Source organism: Sander lucioperca, chromosome 11 (genome assembly GCF_008315115.2).
Source record: "Sander lucioperca isolate FBNREF2018 chromosome 11, SLUC_FBN_1.2, whole genome shotgun sequence".
In the NCBI taxonomy this organism is placed as follows: domain Eukaryota; kingdom Metazoa; phylum Chordata; class Actinopteri; order Perciformes; family Percidae; genus Sander; species Sander lucioperca.
Window position 1 is genome coordinate 10354511 of NC_050183.1, and position 23722 is coordinate 10378232.

At 39.4% G+C, this 23722-nt stretch overlaps 1 protein-coding gene across 3 annotated transcripts in view; it reads left to right on the plus strand.

The window, feature by feature from the left end:
• The window catches only part of gabrb3 (gamma-aminobutyric acid type A receptor subunit beta3), a 67510-nt gene that overhangs the window by 21498 nt on the left and 22290 nt on the right, over nt 1-23722 (plus strand). For 2 of the 3 annotated variants that reach the window (XM_036006942.1, XM_036006940.1), the window contains exons 2-5: nt 1240-1287; nt 3277-3368; nt 3575-3642; nt 22022-22242. In XM_036006942.1, the coding sequence (XP_035862835.1) occupies nt 1240-1287; nt 3277-3368; nt 3575-3642; nt 22022-22242 (429 nt within the window). Of the gene's footprint in view, nt 1-1239; nt 1288-2565; nt 3189-3276; nt 3369-3574; nt 3643-22021; nt 22243-23722 lie in introns of those variants that run through there. The other variant, XM_031309443.2, reaches the window with a different exon arrangement.

A 23722-nucleotide genomic window follows, 5' to 3' on the forward strand; every position in this document is an offset into this window, starting at 1 on the left:
ATATAAAAGGCAGCGCTACAAAAAAGAATGACGCAGTTACATTTTAAAGTGCAGTTTACTTTCAACTATCACAAAAAAAAACTGTCTTTAGCGATATGTCGCCTTTCCTATTGCCCAAGTTGATATCGCGATGACGATTAAAAAACCCGATATATTGTGCAGCCCTAGTAAGGACGGTGGAATTGAGCCATTTTACAAATGTGTAGAGAGTAGGTATGCACTGATCCAATATGTCAGATTGGTTTCGGCCCCGATGCTGGTCCTTTTTTAAGGGGATTCAGGTATGTGACCAATCCCCATTACAGTATACAGTATACAGGTTTCTGTACTGTAATACATGCTCCATGTATTTGCCGTGCTGAGCTCCTACTGCATGAACTGTCTTTGTTACATGTACATCTGAGTTGAGCGTGATGTCAGCCCTGAGGTCACAATATGGTGAAAATGTAACTGACAACTGACAAAACAATAGTAATAAAACAGGCATAAACCTAAAAAAAAAAAAAAAAAGATTATCTTTGAAAGTCTCCACTTAAGAAATGATGTGTTACAGCTACACCCTGATAGTAAATTACATCACATTGATTCCAATAAGTCCCATGCAGTAAGTAGTGTTATGGATTTTGAATTTGCAACAAAGAGGAGACTGGGATCAGATTGTTTACGGCAGATATCCAGATTTTAGGTACAGGAATTGGTATTGTGAGAGAAAAGGTTTAAATCCCTTGTAGTGTTTCCTTTTGTAAACTTACTTTTTATACACTCCATCTATTTTTTTTCACGTGTCATAGTGCAGCCTATTGTAGGCCTGACTTATGTGGGACACAAGTCCTGATTTCTTTTTTATTTTGGTTAATGGTCCAGATTGCAGGAGGAGACAATATGTCACACACGTCTCCCAGCAGCACAGATAGAACTCCACAATATATTTTATCATTCTACATTTGTCTCCACTGGGATTAGGGTCAACTCACTCACAACTGAGTCAGTTATAGAGGTGGATTTGTTTTAAAATCTTAAAGATAAGAACAAATGCAAAGAGTTATTTGTGAAAGTGCAGTATCTTTATAAATTTGGACTCAATGTGAAAGCCTTCTGCTGCTTCTGTTTCCTGACAGCGTGGTTTCAAAACTGGGTTCAGAAACAAATCTTTAGATGGTACATGGAAAAAGCCCGAGTCAGGCAAAGTCAGCACTGTTTTGACACAGAAAGTAATTCTTTCTTCTTTTGTATTTACAGGAACGCTGTCGATGGGAACAAAAAGCTGTACACCGTCTATGATACGAGGTAAGAATCACTCCCTAAGAAGTTATGTGAAAAGTACTAGAAAAGAGTAGAAAGAGTGTTAATTCTGAAATGCAGCAAAAGACTAGAGTCTATCTCTATGGGATAATGTTGTTGGGAAGAGTCAAACACACACTCATTCCCTGCAGTGATATTGAACTTCTTTCACTATGGCGAATACTGTAGCAAACTGAAAAAAAGTGCTCAGACTGAGAAAAAGTATACCAGCATTCTCTGCACAGGAACAACTTAAATTGAATGTAACAAAAGTATTTCACACCTGATCTAAAGATTCATTCTCACTTCTGCTGCCATTAATAAACTACAACATGATGAGAACAACTTGCACATTTTATCAGGAGTAGATTTGAGCAAATCTATAGCCAATAGGAGTCTTCTGTGGGCCCAACAATGTTTTTATACCAAAATGAAAAATGAATAGGCTACTATACAATACTACATTATACTATGCTATGCTATAGCAAAACAGGTATTATGCATGTATCCTTAAAACCCCTTTTGCCTATCTTCCACTGATCTTTGCCATTTCTTAAATCTGAAAACATTTCAATAGTAGCCAGATGACTTCTCTATATCACTATAGCCTACATCACACCTGGGCTCTTCTAGACCAAAGAAAATATGTACAATTTCTTGATCTGGATTTAAAGTGAGCCTCTGTAAGGTTAAGTGTTGCTAAAACGTTGTGTAGCCCAACAGTAGTATGGCAGTGGGGAAGAGGAAAAGGGCTCAATAATGTCCTTTATACTGTACAAAAGAGCAATAGTTAGCTAACGTTAGCCAACATTTAGCTAACCTTACCTAATTGAACTTTTTATTTAGAGGAAGATTTAGTTGTAGCCTACATCTGTAGCCTAAATAGTCTCATTTTAAGAAATTCATTGTATGTTGCATTCCAGTATTAGCAGTAGTTTTCCTATAAGCAGTAGGCTAAATAAAAAAGCATGCTTCATTTTTGACTACTTTTTGTCACACCTGAGTGGGACTTGAGCTCAAAGGGATGTCTGAGCCAACCACCACGTGGCATGTGCGGCGCCTGTCAGACAACCAGAGAGCTTCTTGGGTTGACAGAGACACTTGGGCCGCTTGAGTGCCCCCCTGGTGGGACATCAAAATAAAACACGGAGATCTCATTATGGCACACACATAGCATTTTTGTCAAGGTGTCAGCCCTCCTACCTTACCCGCCCCTCGGCTCTGCACATATATGTATATGTATATATATATATTAAACTCCCGAGCTCTGTCTGAGACTGAACTTATAGTTCACAACCGTTTAAAATAAGCTTATGCAGTCTGTCACGTGGGCTTTAATGATTACCAAGAGCCCCGCGCACACTGACATGAAGAGTCATATTGCAAACTCAGAGATAGCTACAAGGTATGAACCGGCTCTGTCAGGGATTGTTTTGAACCATGGGCGACAACATACTGCATTTTACGCATGCGGCTCCCTTGGACAGAGGACTGGTGGATTTATATCATCATACCTGGCAACAAGTGCGTTAATGGATATTTGGCAAACAATCTTTACAAGTGTGACAGTGAGCTAACCCGCGAGAAGCTGAGAGCTGCTAACCGGAGGATGGAGACACGGAGCCGCCTGTTTGAGGCTTTACGGCTCCGCTGCCGTAACACAGGCAGCAATGAGCACGTCTGACATCTCTGCCTCATGAAGCATGTTAACGCAGGAGTCTCACCTGATTTAGCGGAGCTCGGCGGGAGTGGGAGCACCGTGGCTCCTTCATTTAGTCATTTGTTGAACGCTGGACGGCACCCATCCATCCAGACACCACATAAGGGATGTGGGGACCCCAGAAAACAGGGCTCTTTGACATTCTTTCATTGCCGCTAGTCGTGGCAGTGATGTGCTGTGCCCAGAGGTGAGTGTCTGGGGGGTTAAAACCGGACACAGGTGTGGGTGTCCGTCCTCCGAAAGAGTTACCATCCTTGTTGTCGTTTCTCTTTCAGCGTCAATGAACCGGGGAACATGTCTTTCGTCAAAGAGACTGTGGATAAACTGTTGAAAGGATATGATATTCGTCTTCGGCCAGACTTTGGAGGTATGTCCCTTATTTGGTGTGTTTCATCCTCATGGCTCCCCGAGATGTTTCTTTACCTGCCCATTGTATGACTCTATAGTCGCCCATATAGTGCCTTGCTTGTCCGTCGAAGCACTTTGTAAACTCTACTTTTAAATGTGCTACATAAATAAAGTTATTATAGGCTAATTATAATATATAGTTAACTTTCTTTTATGTATTTTAAGGTGCACCGGTTGCTGTTGGCATGAGCATAGACGTGGCAAGTATAGACATGGTGTCAGAAGTCAACATGGTAAGTAGTATAAAAATCCTCATTTCCTTTTTTTTTTTTAATCATATGTAGTTTTGGTGGACCTCTGTGGACTGCTTTTACCAGTACTATACCCAAAATAGATGAAAAAGTATTTTCACTAGTAATGAAAAGTGTTGTCTTATACTAAAGGGTTAAGTTCATTATAATCTGGGGACTATTTTATTCTAAGGTACCCTTTATAATGAATTAATACGTTGTAACTAATGGCATTATTTATGATTAACTAATCATATTTGCTTTATAGCCCATTTATAAGCTATTATAAAGAAGTTTCAGGTTGAAAGTTTTTGAAAAATCCCTTTGGCTGGCGTTTACCCAATTCGGTAAAAAAGCATTTGTACTTGTCCATTAATATTAATCATGGGGTTCTCACTTCCCTATAAGCCATCATGTCAGCAGTTGTATATGATACCAAGCCAATAGAGGTTTGACAAAAATCCATCCAGTCTGCAGTCAGATGTCGAGAAGTTAATAAATGCCTTTTGCTCCAGATGCTCTGTAAACTAACTTAGCAACCATGACAAAATGAATTTTCACAACTTGGCAACCCAAAACCATGTTAATGGATATAACTAAACTATACTGAATTTTAACTAACTCTATAAAGCATTAGTAAATTAAATATTTGCCTTCAGTAAAGCCAGTAGTTAGTTTAGAGTTATAAACACTTTATAAAAAGTTGACTTTTTTGAAGGTGGTATAAAATCTAGAACAAAAATGACAACATACAATAATCTATACAACATCCTGAATTGCTCCAGTTTAGTATGTACACAGAATAGTTTATAGAGGCTGTCTTGTATTGTCAGAGTGGTTTGGTCATCTGCTGTATCAGATTATGGCTAGTCGTATGGTTTCCCATCCTGGTTCACTGGCTGTGTGGCTCCAGCAGTGATGCCCTAATGGTTCCGTGACAAGATAGGCCAGTAAGTTCAGTGCTATGTCTTCTCCTTTCAAATATAAAAAACAAACAAGCTAAACCCTCAGAAGTGAGTCTGTATGTGCATGTGTGTTGCGGTTGGCACACTATGAGCTAATGCCTGTATGCCATCTAACATTGGTCTTAACTGCTGACAGAGCTTGATGCCCCATCACATGCTACCAAGAGGAAATAGCCCCTGACATGCTGTCCTGACAAGTATGTGTGATGAAATGTACCCGTGGTGCATTTTAATGCATCTCTACAGAGCGGCACAGTGTGGCTTAGTGAAGCTAAACACTCACTACCAGTGACAACGGAGATTCAGATCTTGTAAATGGTTAGATGGTTGAGTACATTTTGTTTGTCATGTTAAATAGTGCCGTCGTATTAAGACAATACAGATCAAGATTATTTTATTGCTATAGATAATGGGATCAGGTTTTTTTTGTGTTACCAGAGTTCCTATATGGATGGAAAGTTATTATTTTCTGTGCAATTCATTTTTAATCTTGGATTTGCATTTCTAAAATAACAAAATATGAAGTTAGTAAAACAAATGAAATCCACCAGAGGTTTTCAAACTGTCAGTTGTGACTCCCCAGGGGGGCGCAGGAGAGTTGAGTTGAGAGTTGGGGTAACATGCTCCGCACCAAAATGATTTTTTATTTTTATTCAGGAATTCAACTGTATGTCATGTAAACCCAAAAATACAAATAAAAAATCATTAAAATCATGAACTCAAGTGTCACTGTGAAACAAATAAAACAAACACAAAATGTTGGTCTGTACAGTTGTGCTGTTATAGTTATATGTAGTTTGCTGCTAGCATGCAGCCTGACGTCTGACTCCCCCCCCGTGTGAAATAGCAAACTCCTTCCTACTTCCATACATTGCAAAACGCTTTGTTTGCATTACGTAAAACTGCAGTAATCCAGGGGTATTTCCCTAAACAGTCCTCCCGGTACCTGCAGAGACGTTTTTGCTTTTTAGCTACGTGTTCGTCGGGTCCCGGGACACCAGCCTGAGCCTCCATTTCAACAATGAATGAATGAAAAATAGCAATGCGTGTTAGGGCCTACGTGCTGTTGCAGCCAATGAGCAGCCGACGGGAGCTGGCTGCAGGACGACTCAATCACGTGAACAGTTTTTAATGTTCTATCAGAATATAACTAGTCGAGAGTCTGCTCTTGAGACTTTGCTCTAATTTTCGGGACAATTAGGGCAGAATTCGGGACAACTGCTTGGATTTCAGGACTGTCCCGAAATTTACAGGATGTCTGGTCACCCTATGGGAGGGGTGGCTTTAGGCTTTAGGTCAAATTGCATCAAAATTTGCGATATTTGTCAGAATCCGTCAAAATCCTTTTCAAAGTCATAAATCAGTCATATCTGAGAATGCCTGAGAATTGTCCCATTTTTAAGTTTTCTTCAGTATCATAGTACTTTAGTGATAGCTGTCTGTACATCCATGGGAACATTGCAAAATGAAAGTGATAATAGCGAATTCGGCATTATTTTAAATTTTCCAAAATGTTGGGGGTGGCCCAGTTGTCTCAGTTTTGTCTGAGGGGAGGCCTACAGGGTCAGACTTTGAAAACACCTGAAATACAGTACTACATACAGCTTCACTGTTCTAATACCAAACATGAATAATGCACCAGCCTCATATTCTATGCAACTGTTATAATAGGCATATCACATAAGTAAAAAATGTGATTTCTTAACTCAACACTATTTTATACAATTTTATATATATATAGTATATATATATGGATGTAAGCCTTTGATTGCAAGTAAATAAAGGCAAACACATATTTGTTTATATCTCATTAGCTTTGAAAATCTATAATCAGCTAACTAAGTTCCAGCACTTAATGGACCAAACCTAATTTCCGTAGTCGAGACCACACCCGCTTTTAACTTGAGAGTAGCTTTCTGCGTAGCCATACTGTATAAAAGCATTTGGCCTCCTCAGTGGCGATCTCATCACACTGTGGGTATTAATGGTTCTAGGCACGCAGATGGGACAGAGGAAAATACATCTCCTCCTCGTCGCTGGAGGAATACACATCTAGAAAATAAACACTCCCAGTGGCACTTAAGCATGTGCTAAAAATGATTCACTCATGGTACGAACGATAGGACACCAGGAGCTGTTTGCATCCTGCCCATGAGGCATTATAGAATGAGTGTCTTGTGTGATTTGCCAGATATCCGAAGATATCCACACCATCCTGATGGAGTACACAGTATCAAACACACGGGACCCAACAGGATCACTGATCACTGGTCAGGCTGCTTGAACATATTGCACTTTGCAATGACTCAGGAGGAAGGAAAGTGACCTCATATCAGCACTACTACTTTTTTTATGCCTGGAGCTATAGATCAATTTTATCAGGGTATTCTGAGCAGCCACACCAAACACTATGATAATTTATCTGTGGTCCTGGACAACATTATTTTGTTCCTTTCTGTCTAAGCTGCAGTCCAGTCCCCCCACCCGAGCACTTTGATATTTTGTAGCTTCTTATCATATTTTGCTCACCAGATCATCTTAAGGCTTCCAATGAACCTGTGTGTTTATGGATTACAGTGAGTGTAGTCTCTCTTTGCCAGACCTTCCTCCACAGCACTGCGGAGGAGGGTCTGTCTAGTCCACACAGCATTCCTGGATGGGAGAATAATGTGCTCTGGTTAATTGGCATTTCTTTAAACCAATCACAGTCGTCTTGGGCGGTGCTAAAGCCTCCCATGGGAAGCAACGGCGCCTCTGCAAACTAGCCTCAGGAAGGAACTTGTTTTGGTGGAACATGTGTACGTTCAAAAGTAGTTTTAGTCGTGCAACAGAAAACTCAGATTGGACAGATAGTCTAGCTAGCTGTCTGGATTTACCCTGCAGAGATCTGAGGAGCAGTTAACCATAGTCCTCACAAATCCACCAGAGTTTAAAATTACAACACAAAGGAAGCAAGTGGTAAGGGACATCTGGCTGAAAAATGAGGGACATCGGGTGGAATTTTCGGCTGCACCTGAACTAATCCATAAATGAAACGTTGTCGATAAAGACTACAGTGAGTGAAATACAGTATTATAAAAACTTAAATTAAAAAGCCTCACATTTATCACAACTCTTTGCACATTGTACAATATATGGTTCTGTGACTAGATATGGTATATTGCTTTGGGAGGTTACACCTAAATTGTTACAGGACTTCCATATATTGATTATTTTTGGAAATATCCACTGAAGTCAATTTAAATCTGCCCAAGTAAGTGTTTCAAATGTACAGTATGTCAATTGCTTGGAACCTGGAAATGACCTAGAATTTATCTTTAACTATGCCTCCACGCCGGCGATAGCCGTGGCCGCTCATGTTTTCGGGTTGTCCGTCCGTGGGAGGTCAAAGTTCAAAGGCCATGGTCACTGTGAGCTCACGTCTGTCCCATTCTCATGACCGCGATATCTCAGGAATGCTTTAAGGGAATCTCTTCACATTTGGCACAAACGTCCACTTGGACTCACGGATGAACTGGGACCTCACACACCACTTGTTTGACCATAACTCAAGAATGAATATGCTAATTATGACAAGATTTTACACAAATGTCTAATAGGATAAAATGATGACATTTTATTTCCTAAAGGTCAAAGGTCAACTTCTCTGTGACATCATGATGTTCTGCAAAAAAATGCTTTTCTGCCCATTATTCAACGCTATAACTATATATAAAGAACAGAAGGGGAGACATTTGGTTGGATACTGAATTGGTGACACTAATCTTAAAATTGGGCTGATTGAATAGATCTTCTTTGCTGCCTGGTTGAAGATGTGTGTGTGAAGCATCCACATTTCGCCGAAAAATACACATCCTGTACCTTTTTTTATTAAATAGCTTCAAAGTCTTCACTACATATAATATCTAAGTCTGGACAAGACAGACGTGGATGTTAACTGCAACTTGCCTTGTTGGCGGAAGCATACAACTGCAAGGCGGTAATTCTAGTTAACATTATTATCGTACTGTTTAAGTGAAGCTTGCATACGAAAGAAGAGGCTGTAAATAGTTCAGTAAATAGTAAGGCTGGGCGATAAATTGATTTTATCGATTAACTCGAATGTGTAGTTAACGTCGATTTGTTTAAATGAAAATCGATTTTCTCCTTAACATCCGCCGACGCTCCCCTCTGGGCTCCCGTAGCTCCGAACGGGCTCAGCCCTCGCCCCGCGCGTTTGCCATAGAGATACACAAACAACATGGCAGCGACAGGGACTAACATTAATTCTTTTCTTAACTAGTAGTTTCATTACTTACTTATCCGTAATCTCCGCCGAAATGATCGGCAGCTCGCGGTGCTCTGTCCCCGGCTGAGAGTCACCTATTCTCGGATAACTGAACCACCAGCTACCGCTGACCTAAAGGACCACCATGCGGGCCACCAGAGGCGGTGTTGAGGAACTCTTTTGCGGCTCAACACATCTACTAAATGTCGCTGATACGACCGAGCTGTGATGGAGGTCTGTAGCGGCTTAAACAACTAGCAGTCGCCGCTCTGTAGCACGGAGCTCCTCTTCGACGTTTGTTTCTACCGCTAGTTACTACAAAGGAGCTTGCTACAGGTATGCTACATTCAAGAGACCATGGGGTGTTAATGTACGTTACTCAGCATCAGGTGAAAATAGGGGCAAGGTTGCGCAATAACGTTAAAATGATTTGAACTTTTAGCGAGGAACGAGAAGTGAATTACCTGTATGTGTGAAAACAGCTTTATCTCACGCATCCGTTTGTTTGTTGTTGAATATATAGCCCCCCCCCCATCAAAAAAAGGGAAAACACTCAAACCAATTTATATTTCCACAAAATTGGCATGAATAATCATAATGGTATACATGCCCCATGTGTGTGTGTGCGCGTGTGTGTGCGTCAAAACAAAATAAAGTTAAAACTTGTTTTGAACAATTTCTTTGTCATCTGCAGATTGATTTTAAGTAGGGGGAGAAAAAATCGATTTAAATCTTAAATCGGATTTTTTTGGAAAAAATCGGGGATTTTATTTTTAGGTCATATCGCCCAGCCCTAGTAAATAGTAGTTTATGTTATTTATGGTTTATGGTGCATTAGCAAACAAATTACCTCTTAGGTGTGGACCAAAAACCTCACAGATGTGTTGATTAGTTGCGTTACTGATCTGTAACAAGCTTTCATATTTCACATCTTCAGAATTGTAATAAAATACATTTTGTAACATTTTGTAAAATCTTAGGCAAAAAATAAGTAAGTTGAACATAATCAATGCAATTACTCACATAAGACGTTTCCTCATTTTCAAATACTGCAGTCCTGTTATCCTGAAAGAGAAAATAAGCAAAACATCCATATTTGAAGCCAATAAGAGACTTTGAGAGGCACATAAATGGAAGTAGGACAAAAATGCAGTTTGTTACCTTTACTTATTATGAAGTTATAAAAATCAAGTAAGGTTAGAGAAGATGAGCAGGATGTTTGTCTTTTCTTGCATTGGTTTGAATAGTTGGAGATGATGACCTCATTCCGTCTGATTTACTGAACCTGTAGCCGCTCTAGCTCAAGTCAGCCTCACTGCTGCTTTTTCTTACTTCTTACACTCTTAAAACCTTGATTTTGGGGTTTCTTTTAGTTTCTTTCATTGCCTTCTTTGTCATGGCTCTGAACAGCCCTCTGAGATGTTCTCTGAACAATTTAATAAACATAAGTATGAAGCCTCACAAAGCCAGACCATATTTTACTAGCTCAGTTTGCCCAGTAGATACATTTCCAGCCAATCACTGACGTATGGAGAGTGTTTAGGTGATGAAATTCTTGAAACTTGTGAGCAAATACTCCAGCTTATATGAAGGACAGTTCTGCAACTGCATGGCATATTTTTTTTTGTCTCTGAGACGTATTAAGAAACCTTTCGTGATGAATATTTGGTGGTAGAAATTTGACATTTGGAGAACAGCTGCCACGTCATTCCAGTTTGAAATCTGAAAACACTAATGACAGCCCAGTGAGTGGCGTCTCCACTGTTCAGTCAGATCATTGAAGGCTTCATATGGATGTCTAAGCGAAGATGAGAGCTGTCAGTCATCTGTTGTACAGCTTGATTGAAAAGACATCTGTCCTGGGCAAAAGCTGAGCCTCACCATACCACAATGAGAGAAGCCACAACTCTGTGCAGACACTGAGAAAAAACAAAGCTAAACTAAAAACATTCATTGTGTTGAAATATATAGATATCATTTTTTGTATTTTTTAGTTTATAGGAATTGGTAACTTACTGCTGAACACTAACTACTCTACAGTACCTGAAGGTGGATCTTAAATTACCAGCAGAGTTTTCCCTACCATTACCGGCAATTTCCACTGGATGCGTAACAGCTGCGGATCCGCTCCGAAACGGCGGCGGAGTCAATAGGTTTCCATGTATTTCCACTGACTGCAGAACGGCTGCGTTCTGACTCCGTCCCAGCTCCGGCGGTCCCAGCCCTCCGGAGCAGATACCAGAGCTTTTATTGTTGCCGGACGCCGGAGAGCTCCGCAGCAATTCAGCACAATTCAGACTGTGCGGGACAGGAAGTTGAGCACAGAAACAAAATAAAACATCCGGTTAATTTTCTAAATAAAATACACCGTGCTCACGGCGGATCATATTTCCCTGCACTACACCTTGAAAACACAGCACAGAGTTGTTTCCTCTCTACTCCTCTGGATGGAAACTAACTGGTGTTGGTTTTGTGGTTCTATTCTACGTGAATTTGCGAGATCTCGTGGGTCCTCGTGACTTCAGCTGTCAGTCATGGCCGCAGCCGTTCCGCAACAAATCCGGACCTGGTGGGTGTTGACGGACGGCGGAGCACGCAGCCATTCCGCATCCAGTGGAAATCCGGAGTTATAAGACTTGGCGCAGCACCCGAGCCATTTTGGGCACAACCTAAACCGAAAGAATGTAAAGTCAATATTAGCATCAAAACGAAGTACGTGAATTTTCTCAGATCTAATGATTGTAGTTGGTCCCTGTGGACTTCTTTAGCAAATTTTGGTTTTAATCTTTTTGAGTGTTATTTATTTATCATCTGCTCTATAGGGCTGCACAATCAATCGCACGTTAATTGATATCGCAATATGGACTGGTGCAATATCCAAATCGCAAGGGGGGGGGTGCAATATTTGTTACCAAACCATTCAAGTATTGTGGTGCTGCAGAGACGTCCCAGTCGACAGACTAAAGAAAACATCTATGTTTGGTACAGATCCTCGCAAAAATCGCACTATAATAATTTTAACTTTTTTAATATTAATAGTTTTCAATGAAAATGACAATGATACAAAAATTATCATTACCTCCAATATTGTGAATCATATCGCAATAGTAAAATTAGTCAAAATAATCGCAATTAGATATTTTCCTCATATCGTGCAGCCCTACTGCTCTAGCTTTTCTAACGTTTTAGACACAGATACCGTATGGTAATAATAATGGTCCAAAATGATGTGAAATTGCATATGTTTTTTATTAAAAATCATTGTCACATTTTTTTAAGGGAGGACCTCTAAACCCCCTGCCAAATACGTGCACCTAAGTCTTCCACAAACCTAGGAAAAAAACACTAATCAGTCTGCCATTAAATGCCTTTCACTCGCCTTTAAAATGCCAGAGCTGCTGACTGGTTGCTTGCAAAGTTTATTTGTGCACATGCATGATTGTGTGTGTTATTTGCAGTAACTTTTAATCTGTTAATAGGGTAAGAGACTATATTTAGTAAATCAGTGTCAGTTTGTCGGTGCTCCGTTTAGAGTCGTGCTTTAAGAGAAGTGGGGAACAGACAGAGTAGATCTGCAATGCAGTGCATGTCTTGTCTGTTTTCATATACTTCAACACGGCCCTGTTAATAGTGTGACGAGGAGCAGGAAAGTTGTCTTTCTGAATTATCTGCAGTCGCACTTCTCACAACCTGCTGTGATTATTGAGTGATGATCAGTGATGTTCATAGCCATTATACTGGACCCTCTCTTATTTTGAAATGTGACATTATCTTAGGCTGTTTCTGCGTCAATAAAAAGTTAGTCTATATCGAAGACGATTCATTTACGGGATAGTTCCGGTGCTGCCGGAAGTCCTGCCGAATGTCCCTCATTTTTGGCCAGAAGAAATGTTCCTCTTTCTTTGTGTTGGCGTTCTAACCTCTAGTGGATTTCTGAGGACTACGGTTAACTGCTCCTCAGATCTCTGCAGGGTAAATCCAGACAGCTATGATTGTGATTGGTTTAAAGAAATGCCAATTCATGAAGTAGTCTTAAACAACTTACAAAATAAACAAATGAAAACTTAAAGATGTGTCTTTAGTGTGTGTGCTTTCTGGCGCTGGGTAAGACCCAACAAGTGAGTTGGTTCAGGGGCTCTTGAGTAAAGCGAGTGTTTGTGATCTATGCTGCAGTATCTGTTCACTGACACAGGCAGGTTGTAAAGGAGAAAACTTGGCTCAAGATCAAGTTCATCTCCCTGACTTTTTAGAAATAGCTGGATGCTTTTCGATGTAATACACAACTCTGTTCCACATACCTCACACTGAACCAGACTATGCATGACTTAGTTGAAGTTTTCACCCATTGGGAATTGTGTGACTTTACCAAAAGTAGTTTTAAAGCAAAACCCAAGTCATTTTTTTGAGGGGGGCGGTAACTTTTAAAATGACACCTTATGTTAACCCGGCCAGTGATTGAAGTGATCTGTTGCTAGTGTCTAATGGACAGGTATGAGAGTGGTATCAGTCGTTTTCTAACTTCTAACTTCCGGCAATTAAGTTTATTTACCCAAATCCTTTAAAAAAAAAAAACACACACACACACAAAACCTACACAAACAATCTTGATATGAATCCCTCACATTAAAAACAATGAATAATTTTTTTTATTATGACCAAGATATCAAGTGGGACATTTTGAAGTGTAAAAGTCATCTTGTCAGCACTCTCTGGTGGTGCACTTTTTCTAAGGCCTAGTCCACACAAATTCAGTTCAGTTCAATTTAGAATTCTAGTATCAAATTATAACAGTTATCTCAAGACACTTTACAGATAAAGTAGGTCTAGACCACACTCTATAATTTACAAAGACCCAACAATTTCCCATAAACAAGCATTTGGTGCAACAGTGGCGAGGAACACGGGTATTTTTAAAAATGTATAAAGTTTTCCCCCGTTCGTTCTCAAAAGAAATTCCGTCCACACATGCACTGTTGATAAAAATCTCCGTCCACATGCAAACGCAAAAACACACAATTGAAGAGTTGTCAAGAGCATACCAAGCCAACATATAACCCCAGTCGCACAAAGAAGAAGAAGAAGAAGAAGATGTTGCCCAATCAGAAGCCTGAAGAAAAAGCTGTGACCAGGAGACTTCCTGCCAACTAGTAGTCCGACGGTCTCATCCAAGACCGGAGATGTTTGAGGCGGGCAGTGGCAGTGTTGTATTAGCAGTGAACTCCGTAACGCATTCTGACGCCTCCGTTCCTCAATACAATGGAAGAGTAACTGTACATGTATGTGTAAAATGTAAAACGTAGCAAGTCCTGCTAGTAAGCCTGTTACCAGCACTATTTTGGCCATGCAAGAATTGTCACCTCATTTTCTGACGCCTCACAAAGTGAGATAACGGCACACACACTGACATATCAAACCAAAAAGTCTGTTTTTGGTTTTTAACAAACACAAACAGCATTTCTGTAAGTCTTCACCATGGCCAAAACTCAGTTTACAGTGACCTAAAACTCAGTTTGTGGGTGGAGAAAAGGCCAAAACGAATAGAAAAAGCTAAGTTTTTAAAAAATACCTGTGTATGTGTGGACTAGGCCTAAATTACTTCAACGCTATATTTCTTTACTGCAATTTATTGTCACTTATCTGCTGACATATACACCGATATGATATATCTGCAATAAGCAGATAATATCGGACGATATATCAGTCTGGCTGAGCTCCAATGTTGATATATTGTTCTGGTTTGTGTGTAGTTTTAACAAGCTCATTGATTTTGATTTTAATTTTTTTGTTATATTGTGTATTTTTGTACATTGTTTGGAATATTGTCTTCATATTACTATTAATAGAACGATCAGCACAAACATAATGACAAGATGGTTAACAGTCACCACATACATTTTTACCATCACATACTGTAAGCAAACTTCTATCATTTCTATCATTCATTTTAAATATCTAAAATGCAGGATTCAGAGCTGTTCTGAATGGTAAATCAATGTAAAAGACTTGTGTGATTGCTCAGTCTAAGTCTTTGAACAGACCAAAGCAGAACTGGCTCTCTCTTCCTCCGAGAAGTGGAGAGCATAAAGGTGTTGGCGGCGTGCTTTCAAACAGCCAGAGTCACACAAGGTATTGGCCCATTATAGCCTGTGTGGGCGAGCTGCAGAGCTTGTTGTCTAGGAAATGAGTTTATTAATATATTTCTCATTTAACTCACTGCACTCCTTCATTTTTAGCTTGGAAATTAAGATTGCTCTGTGTCCTTTTTCCATTCTGTTGATATTTTTAAAACTCCCACTTAACCAGGCGTTCATGTTACACAAGTGAACTGCAGAAACAAATTGCAGTATTTGTGTATTTATTGGGGACATCACTCCTTTAGGTATGTCCCACCAGGGTTTCTATACTTTGCGAAGAAACACCTGTCCAGGCACAAAAAAAAACGTCCTTAAGCTGTAAAGCAGATCCTCCCAGCGGCGTTACACGTTTATTCATGAGTCAGCTGGAAGACAAATCCATCATGTGCTAAAACCCCCATCAATTTTGACATTTTAACATTATCCACCTTCTGCCTGGAGGAAGTGTTACCCTTAAAAAAGTCATACTAAAGATGTTCTCCCAGATTTATATTGAAGGGCTTAGTTAATAAGTCAGCCACATAACACATCAGATAGCCGCAGGCTTCAGCTACGCACAAGGTAAGGAGAACTCAGCCAAAAACACTAGTGTAGTCTCTATACTGTACACAACATGCTGACTTTTCTACTGTGCAGGGACATTGCTGCACTTAGTGTTATTCAACCAGGAGAAACTCCGTTGCAGATATGCAAACATTTATTAATAAGCTATAACCAAGTAAGTACAAACATAATATTTTTTTGGAGATTAGACTCCATTGTAAAGGGGTATCTATACAATTCTAATGTTTAGGAAAACCAAACACATCCCCCAATGGAATCTAGACACTGGTGGTGGTGGTGAGAAAATCCGTAGAAGTAAAACGAGCCGTCAGCCGGGAGAAGACCGATACACCGTCGAAAATGCCTGGAGGTAGAAGGGGAGGAGGCGGGTCGCACTCTCGTCTGAAAATACAACTGACAGAAGCAGGAGAGAGAACAGATTTAAAACATGGTAATCATGCTGTGATTGGTTAGAACATACGTGCCCGATTCTAATTGGTATACAGAACCGAAACACCCACTGCCCAGCTGATCAGTTAAAGAGAAGAGAGATAACGTAATTGAAGTCTCCCTGACAGAATTTACGCTGAGCTACATTAGTGGGATGTGACCCTACAGGATTATAAACCCTTCATGCAGCATTATCATTCTACTCGTCACTCTTACAGGGTGCTTGAAATAAAGATGGAACTTAACATGCTTTTACTGAGTTAATACACCTGATTCAGGTGAAACTATTTGTGGCTGAAGAACTTTTGATTTATACAATCAGTTACTTTTGAGGGGGGTACAATGTGAGGAAATGCTATGAGTGCCTCAAGTAAGCTGAGATAACCCACAATTGGCATACAATTCCTGCATGGTTTTAGGACATCAAGATGTTCTAATCATGCCATTTTCCCTCATAATATATTGCATCTACATGTCTGCTGGATGTGTAAACAAGCAAATGTTTGACCACATGTTCGCAACGTTATAAAGCAACAGCATGTCCATGTTGTGTTTAAAAAGATAATTATCACAGCTTTAAGTAGGAATCGAGAGGCCATAATGGTGCTGAATGACTGCACATCTTGTTTTTATCAGATTTACATATAATAATAATAATAATAATAATCTGCCATGTGTGTAATTGAAATTGATCTGATCAAACTAGTGGATTGAAAAAAATACTATTACTTATTCCAATGTTATGCTTTTCCACCAAACTCACAAATGTCATTAACCTAGGTTAAAAACTGAGCAATGTTCAACTTAACATTTCCTCCCCCCCACGGGCCTGTAGATCAGAGTTACTGGCCCCTTGTATATTTTTACTGGCCCGGAAAAAAGACACTTTTCTATAAAACTGTTATTGGTCCCCTTGAAAAACAACCCCTCTCGGTCGGCCTTGGCAGGGGATTGAAACTGAGCAGTACATACCACCATTGTCCTCCTCCACCCAGGTGTACTGTGTTTTGCATGAAACTATGAACCCCCTTTTTGCTTTCAGTAGCCCCATACGCTTCATTTGATATCGTTTTTGAAGCTACTGGCTGAGGTGAAACTTTTACTAGGTGAAAATACTGACTGCAAGAACAAATCTTGTCAGGTAATTAAGGGTTAGCTTCAGCCAGTTAGCTTCACAGGTGAACTGACTCGTGACTGTGATTGCCAAAACGCCCTGTCAATGGCCCGTTTATCAACTTGTCCAACACTGGCCCTGGACCATTGTCGAACCCTGCTAAGGCTTTTAGAGATGAGTAAGCGTTTGTAAGTTAAGTCTTGCCTTGGCTTTAATTGTTAAATATTTTTTGTTTCTACAGTTATTAATATATTGATGAGATATGTTATGATGATCTGTCATGGCTAAAGTATAAGCTTGTATCTTAATGTATCTAATCATGCACCATATAAATACTGTTAATGGTCAATGTATGGTTATTCTTAAAGGACAGCTTCATAATTCGTCACTTCATGCTAAATTAAAATAAAGACTGTCACTGTTGTTCTTACAACTAGTATCTAACCTGACACCTGGCCTAAAATAAAGCAAGATGCATTGAAGTATAAAGGTCATTAAATACTAAAATGATATGCCTTTTTTATCTCAAGAATGAATATTGGAACTAAAAAGACCCTTTCTTTCAGCTTGTCTAAGATCTAGTGTTTGTCAGAACCAGTGACGGTTCTGTGGAGAATAACACTGCTCAAAGCCTCCATCGCCACACTCCACAAAAATAGATCACCTGCAACTTTGCTCTCATTATACAATAGCACTTATACTGTTATAAGGTGGTGAAAGGAATGGAATTATTTAATGAAAGGCTTGTACAATGTCGTGTGGGAGGATGCACAGACACGGTTTGTAAAACATATATAGTACACTTTTGAATTCTACTGGGAACGCTTAGCTGTCTTATGGAGTGATGAAAAGCCCCCCAATCTCTGAGTGCTATTCCTGTATTCCCAGCAGACATCCTGGTGTTAAGTTGACATAGACAATGTTTGACTGGCACACAGTAACCATGTCTGAGCACGAGACTGTGAACTCTCCGAGCCGAAGATGACACGACAGTCTCATCCTCCCACTGGGCCTCATTTACTCACTGGTGTTGAGAACAAACCTCTTTCTGTCTCTTGTGGTCTACATATCTGACAACAAACAGCACCACCACAAATCAGAGTAAGGAGTATGTATTTTCAAAATGTTGTCATTAGTTAACAGTTTTGAAATCCTCCACAGTCCTTTCCTCTTGGAAAGCTTTTTGGTTATCAGATATGGCAATTAGCCATACAATGGACTATTACACTCAAACTCTGTCTTCACTGAAGGTTCATTTTCAATAGTGCTGGAACATAATTCAATATCATCATTAATGACTTTCAGTGGAATCGTGGATAGGAACTCAAAAGCGTTTTGCAACATTCTATAGAAAGCAGGAGCTAATTGTAATCATAAATGGAGCATTAGTTCAGGCAGTGTACTGATGTCTCGTCTGCATTAGCTGATTGGCATCAGCTGTTTCATTCATGCATCACAATCCCTGGCTGTGTGGCTCTAGACTGGCTGACAAGGAATGTCCTATCATATTCATGTGCGGCCATTATAACCTGACACTTCTCACTGTGACTCTGCTGAAATGCTTATGCCTACACCGTTTGCTACCACAGCTCCCTCCACCACCCCAGCCTCATCCTTATATGGTTTGGTTGTGTTGATTTAACAAAAATGTCATGTGTGTGGGGGATTTGTTTCCTCAGCAGAATATGTGTCGCTCTAAAATACTTTGAGAGCTTCATCAAAGAGCAGAGTGTTTTCAGACAAATCCAACTGTATAACCCATTGACTTTATCAGATCTAAACCAGGTATGGACTCAATTGCACGACTCAAGGCAGAGGATCAGTTCACAAGAAGGTTTATTACAAACCAGGTAGCAGTGTCCAAATCACAGTTAAAGGGTGAGGTCAAAAAATACAAGTCAGAGGCACCTAAATCACTAGGGCTAGAAGCAGAGTCATAACAGGCAAGGGTCGAAAAACTGAAAAAACTATGTTGGAACATTGACGCTAAGCTAGTATTGGCTGATATTTCGAGCTCTACTATATATATTTTTGGTAATTTAGTGGGAATATTTAGGGAATCACAATTGCATTTCCTCATTTGTATTATCAAATCCATTATATTATGACATTGCTAGCAGTAATAATCTTAAAACAAATCTAAGTGCTTTAGAAAACAGAGAGCCTCCATGCAGTGTGGCTGCCAGAGGGCTTCTACCTGTACACAAAAACTAAAACCCCTCCACAGGGCACTGGGAGCAGGAGGGCGTACTGTACACTGTGTACAGTGAGCATGGTGTGGAATAGATTTGTTCTGAGATGCTAAAGCACTGTTGAAGACACTGACTGAAATAGTCGTGGTCCAGACGCTGAGTGAGAGGCTTGGTAGATGGGCTCCATCTCTGTAGTATAGGAGCTGTTGTGTAAAGCTGATTCACCCAGCCCACACCTCAGCTTCATGTGGGAGAGAGCGTAATGAGGGCATCTTCTGTTCACACGGGGGGGACAGAGAATTGGGAGGGCGAAGGCTAAAAAGACTCTAAAAAATAAATGAAACAGCCAAGTCTCAAGCCAGGGATTGTTTCTGGAAACATACTGCATCACATTGATTACTACAGAACCTACACCCACTCTGACAACGGGAAGAAATGTCTTAGGCATTCTTTTACATGCAGATGTAATAGAAATGTAGTCACGAGTGTCATTAATTTCATTCTATGACTGGACGACCGATACTGGTTTTTCATGGCCCTCTCCGATTATTAGTAGTGAATGAAACAATATTTGGAACCGATTTGCATTTAGAGTAAAAATGAAAATCTTTTAGTCAAAATTAACATTTTGGAATGTTACAAACTCCAACACAAAAGTTTGTTTAAATGCTTTTGAGCTATTATTTAATAAAACTCAAACTTGAAACACAATACACAGTAAAATAAATAATAAATAAACTCAAAAATAGCTTCCTGAAGTTTTTTGTATGCTAACAGTTTGTGTTGCAGACTGCTGACAGAGCTGTAGCGCAGCCAAAGCAGTGCACTTTTTAATTAATTAACTTTATCGGTTATCGTAAAATAAAAGACGATACAGATAGTCTGCAAGTGCCAAATATCGGCCCTGATAATCGGCCAGGCTCCCTACTCTATATAACCAAAAGGACATTGAATGCATGAAAAGACATTATGTTTCAGTAACTACATGCAACTTTTTAAAATATGGTAGGAGAATAGAACGTCTTCTGACTGTACATATACACTGAATTATTCATAGGAATCAATATTATATTATATTGTACTGTCACTCAAATCGCACAGTGTAATTCATTCCAAACACAAAACAAGCCTACAGTTTGTCAGCCATGCATGATGCAGCTGCCCCTTTGCACCAATGTGTGTTGTGTACAGAGTAAAAAGAGAATCAACAAAAATAATGCAATTCTTTATTTTGTCAAAATGAGGTCAGCAGTTTCCGAGGTGAGGAACCACTCAGACTAAACTCGTAGTAATAATAATAATAATAATAAAAATTGCTGGTATTGATTTTCATATCCAAATGAAATCTAGACATTTTTGAACACTTTATTTTGAATACGTGATTGCACCAGAGGATTGAAATGTAGGCATTTTTACTGCACTGCCAAGTTTTTGTTTATTTCCTGAAACCTGCTTATTTATTTAAGAGAGCATTAGTCAGCAGAACAAAGCCAAAGCGAGCTAGTAAAGAGCGCCATTAAAGGCCTCGAAAAGCTTTTGTGTTTGATGGATCCACTTGTGGAGCTAGCTGCGAATGAACGCCCAATAAATTATTGAAATAGCCTCATGTCATTGCATGTACGGCTGCTAATATGTAATGAAATCTATATATATATCTATCTATCTTATCTATCTCTCTATCTATCTCTCGCTCTCTATATATATATATATATATCTCTATATCTATCTATCTATCTATCTATCTCTCTCTCTCTATCTATCTATCTCTCTATATCTATCTATATATCTATCTATCTCTCTATCTATCTATCTATGCAGTGTGGTAAGTCACTAAACTGAAACCTAGCGTTGGTGCTGTGCCTGCAGTAATGGAAATCTATAGTCTGAGGGCTACTGCCAGTCTTGTGCACAGAACAGCTGAGAGAGGTTTCTCTCATTGAGACAGGTCTTGACTTATGGTCACACAGGGCAGACTGATGAGATTTAGACTTGTTTGACAATTCTATAAATATCACCTTTGTTACGAAAAAATCCGTCCCGAGCTCTGGGCTGAAGACATTCAGCGCTGAATTTGATAACCTTGTAAAAAAAAAAGTCGGGCTTTAGTTTTGGACAATGTTGGCAACACTGACCTGAGGAAATTGCAAACGTCTGGAACAAAATGACTTTATTTATACTGTGTCTGCCATAGGGCTGTGCAATTAACTGAATTTCGATCGCTATTTCGACTGTGGCTCCTAACGATCACAAAAACAATGTATGAGAAAATGAGTTATTTTGGACATTACGTTTTTGCAAGTAAACTCTTATTCTGTCTTGTGTTCTGAATGACACGTGCACTTTCACCCCTGCCGAACGCTAAACTCACTCAGCCAACATTTAAATATATTATTTATATCATTTATTTTAAAGGAAATTTAAGAAGTTCAACAGGAAAAGTATTAAGGGAAATTTCACTGTTCTTTTGTTTAACTGTTTCACTGTTTTTTAAGTACAATAAACACTACATCTTTCCAAAAGTCAATGAGTAATGTAATGTAATGTAATGTAAAGTAATCGTGTTAAATAATCGTGATTTCAATATTGACCGAAATAATTGTGATTTCTTTTTTCTTCATAATCAAGCAGCCCTAATCTGCTATATAGTATGATTGCATCTCTCTGGCTCATGTTTATTTTTGAGTATAACTACATGATGCTGTTTTAACTCCCCACAGGACTACACGTTGACGATGTACTTCCAGCAGTATTGGAGAGATAAGAGACTGGCCTATGCAGGGATCCCTCTCAACCTGACACTAGACAACAGAGTCGCAGACCAGCTCTGGGTCCCAGACACCTACTTCCTCAACGACAAGAAGTCCTTTGTTCACGGCGTCACTGTTAAGAACCGTATGATTCGGCTACACCCAGACGGCACTGTTCTCTACGGCCTCAGGTGAGCACTGCTGTTACCGGAGCTGCTCTTATAGTGGGCAGGACCTTTATTCACCTCAGTGTGTTAGCTCCTCCTCAAAACCTCCTCCATATTTACCTGTTGTCTTGATAAATTCACTGTCCATTTCTTTTTTCCCAGAATGTTACATTATAACAGTGATATAAACTGTAATAATAATGATAATAATTCATTTTTATAGCACCTTTCATGCAAATATGTGGACATTATGCTGAATTTACCAAGTCGAATACAGGTCATTTTCCCTTTGGTGTGTTTTCTTTTACCCAGCCTTTTTTTTTTTTTTTAGCAACCAGTCTTTATTTTTTCATATAGTAGTAGCCACTTATTAAATATTAAATATTATTTACATTTGTGGCCGGGTTAGCTCAGTTGGTAGAGCAGGTGCACATATATAGAGGTTTACTCCTCAACACAGCGGCCGCGGGTTTGACTCCGACCTGCGGCCCTTTGCTGCATGTCATTCCCCCCTCCTCTCCCCTTTCATGTCTTCAGCTGTCCTGTGAAAATAAGGTCTAAAAATGCCCAAAAAATAATCTTTAAAAAAAAAAAAAAAAATATATATATATATATATATATATATATTATTTACATTTAAATAACATTAATAATATTTACATTATTTGAATAACAGCTTTTATATAAGAAATGGCTATATATGACTGATGTTATCTTCATTAATTCCCATTCCAGTAGGGCATTATGCAAGAAAAAATGGAACAGCTACTTGAAGACAGATTGAAGCATTGATTGCAGAGCTGAAGGCCTATTAACACTTAATGTGTCTCATATCCTGATAAAATCAACATATGATACACTTTTATTAACAATTACACTTACACATAGTGTACATGCATCCAATTAGCCAGATAGATAGTACATCTGATTGGATCACTTCCTTGCCTTCACACACTCCAGTCTGATCCAGTGAAGATTACATATGCCTCTTGGAGAACGGGATGCATTCACACAAGGGCTTAACTTTGGGTTCAACACTGGTGGGGGGGTGAGATCTCTGCAACAATTTTTGCCTTTTCTGCATGAAGTTATGGTGCAAATGTCTTTATTTATGTAAAGGAAATTATAATAGTTTTTTTTTTGGGGGGTGGGGGGGGTTTGCACTGGCCAGTTTACCCCCCCACCCCCAGTGTAAATTACGCCTATGCATTCACACATTTTTTAACATCTCACATCGCCTCCTGTAGTGGTTTCAAACTTTGGTCCACAATCCATCACTAATGTTTATTGGTTGTATTTACTCTTGGCTTTTAGGCTATCACATAGCTGCCCAAGATGCATACAGTGGCTAAATGTTTTATTTGTTTTGCTGAAGCCATTCAAGCTGCAATTCTCACAACTTAACGCTAATACAGCGGGTCTCCCATCAGCTCATATCACATAAGTTGTCTCTCATATTTAGTAGGACTCTGGATTCTTAATATAACACTGCCGCTCTGTAAAG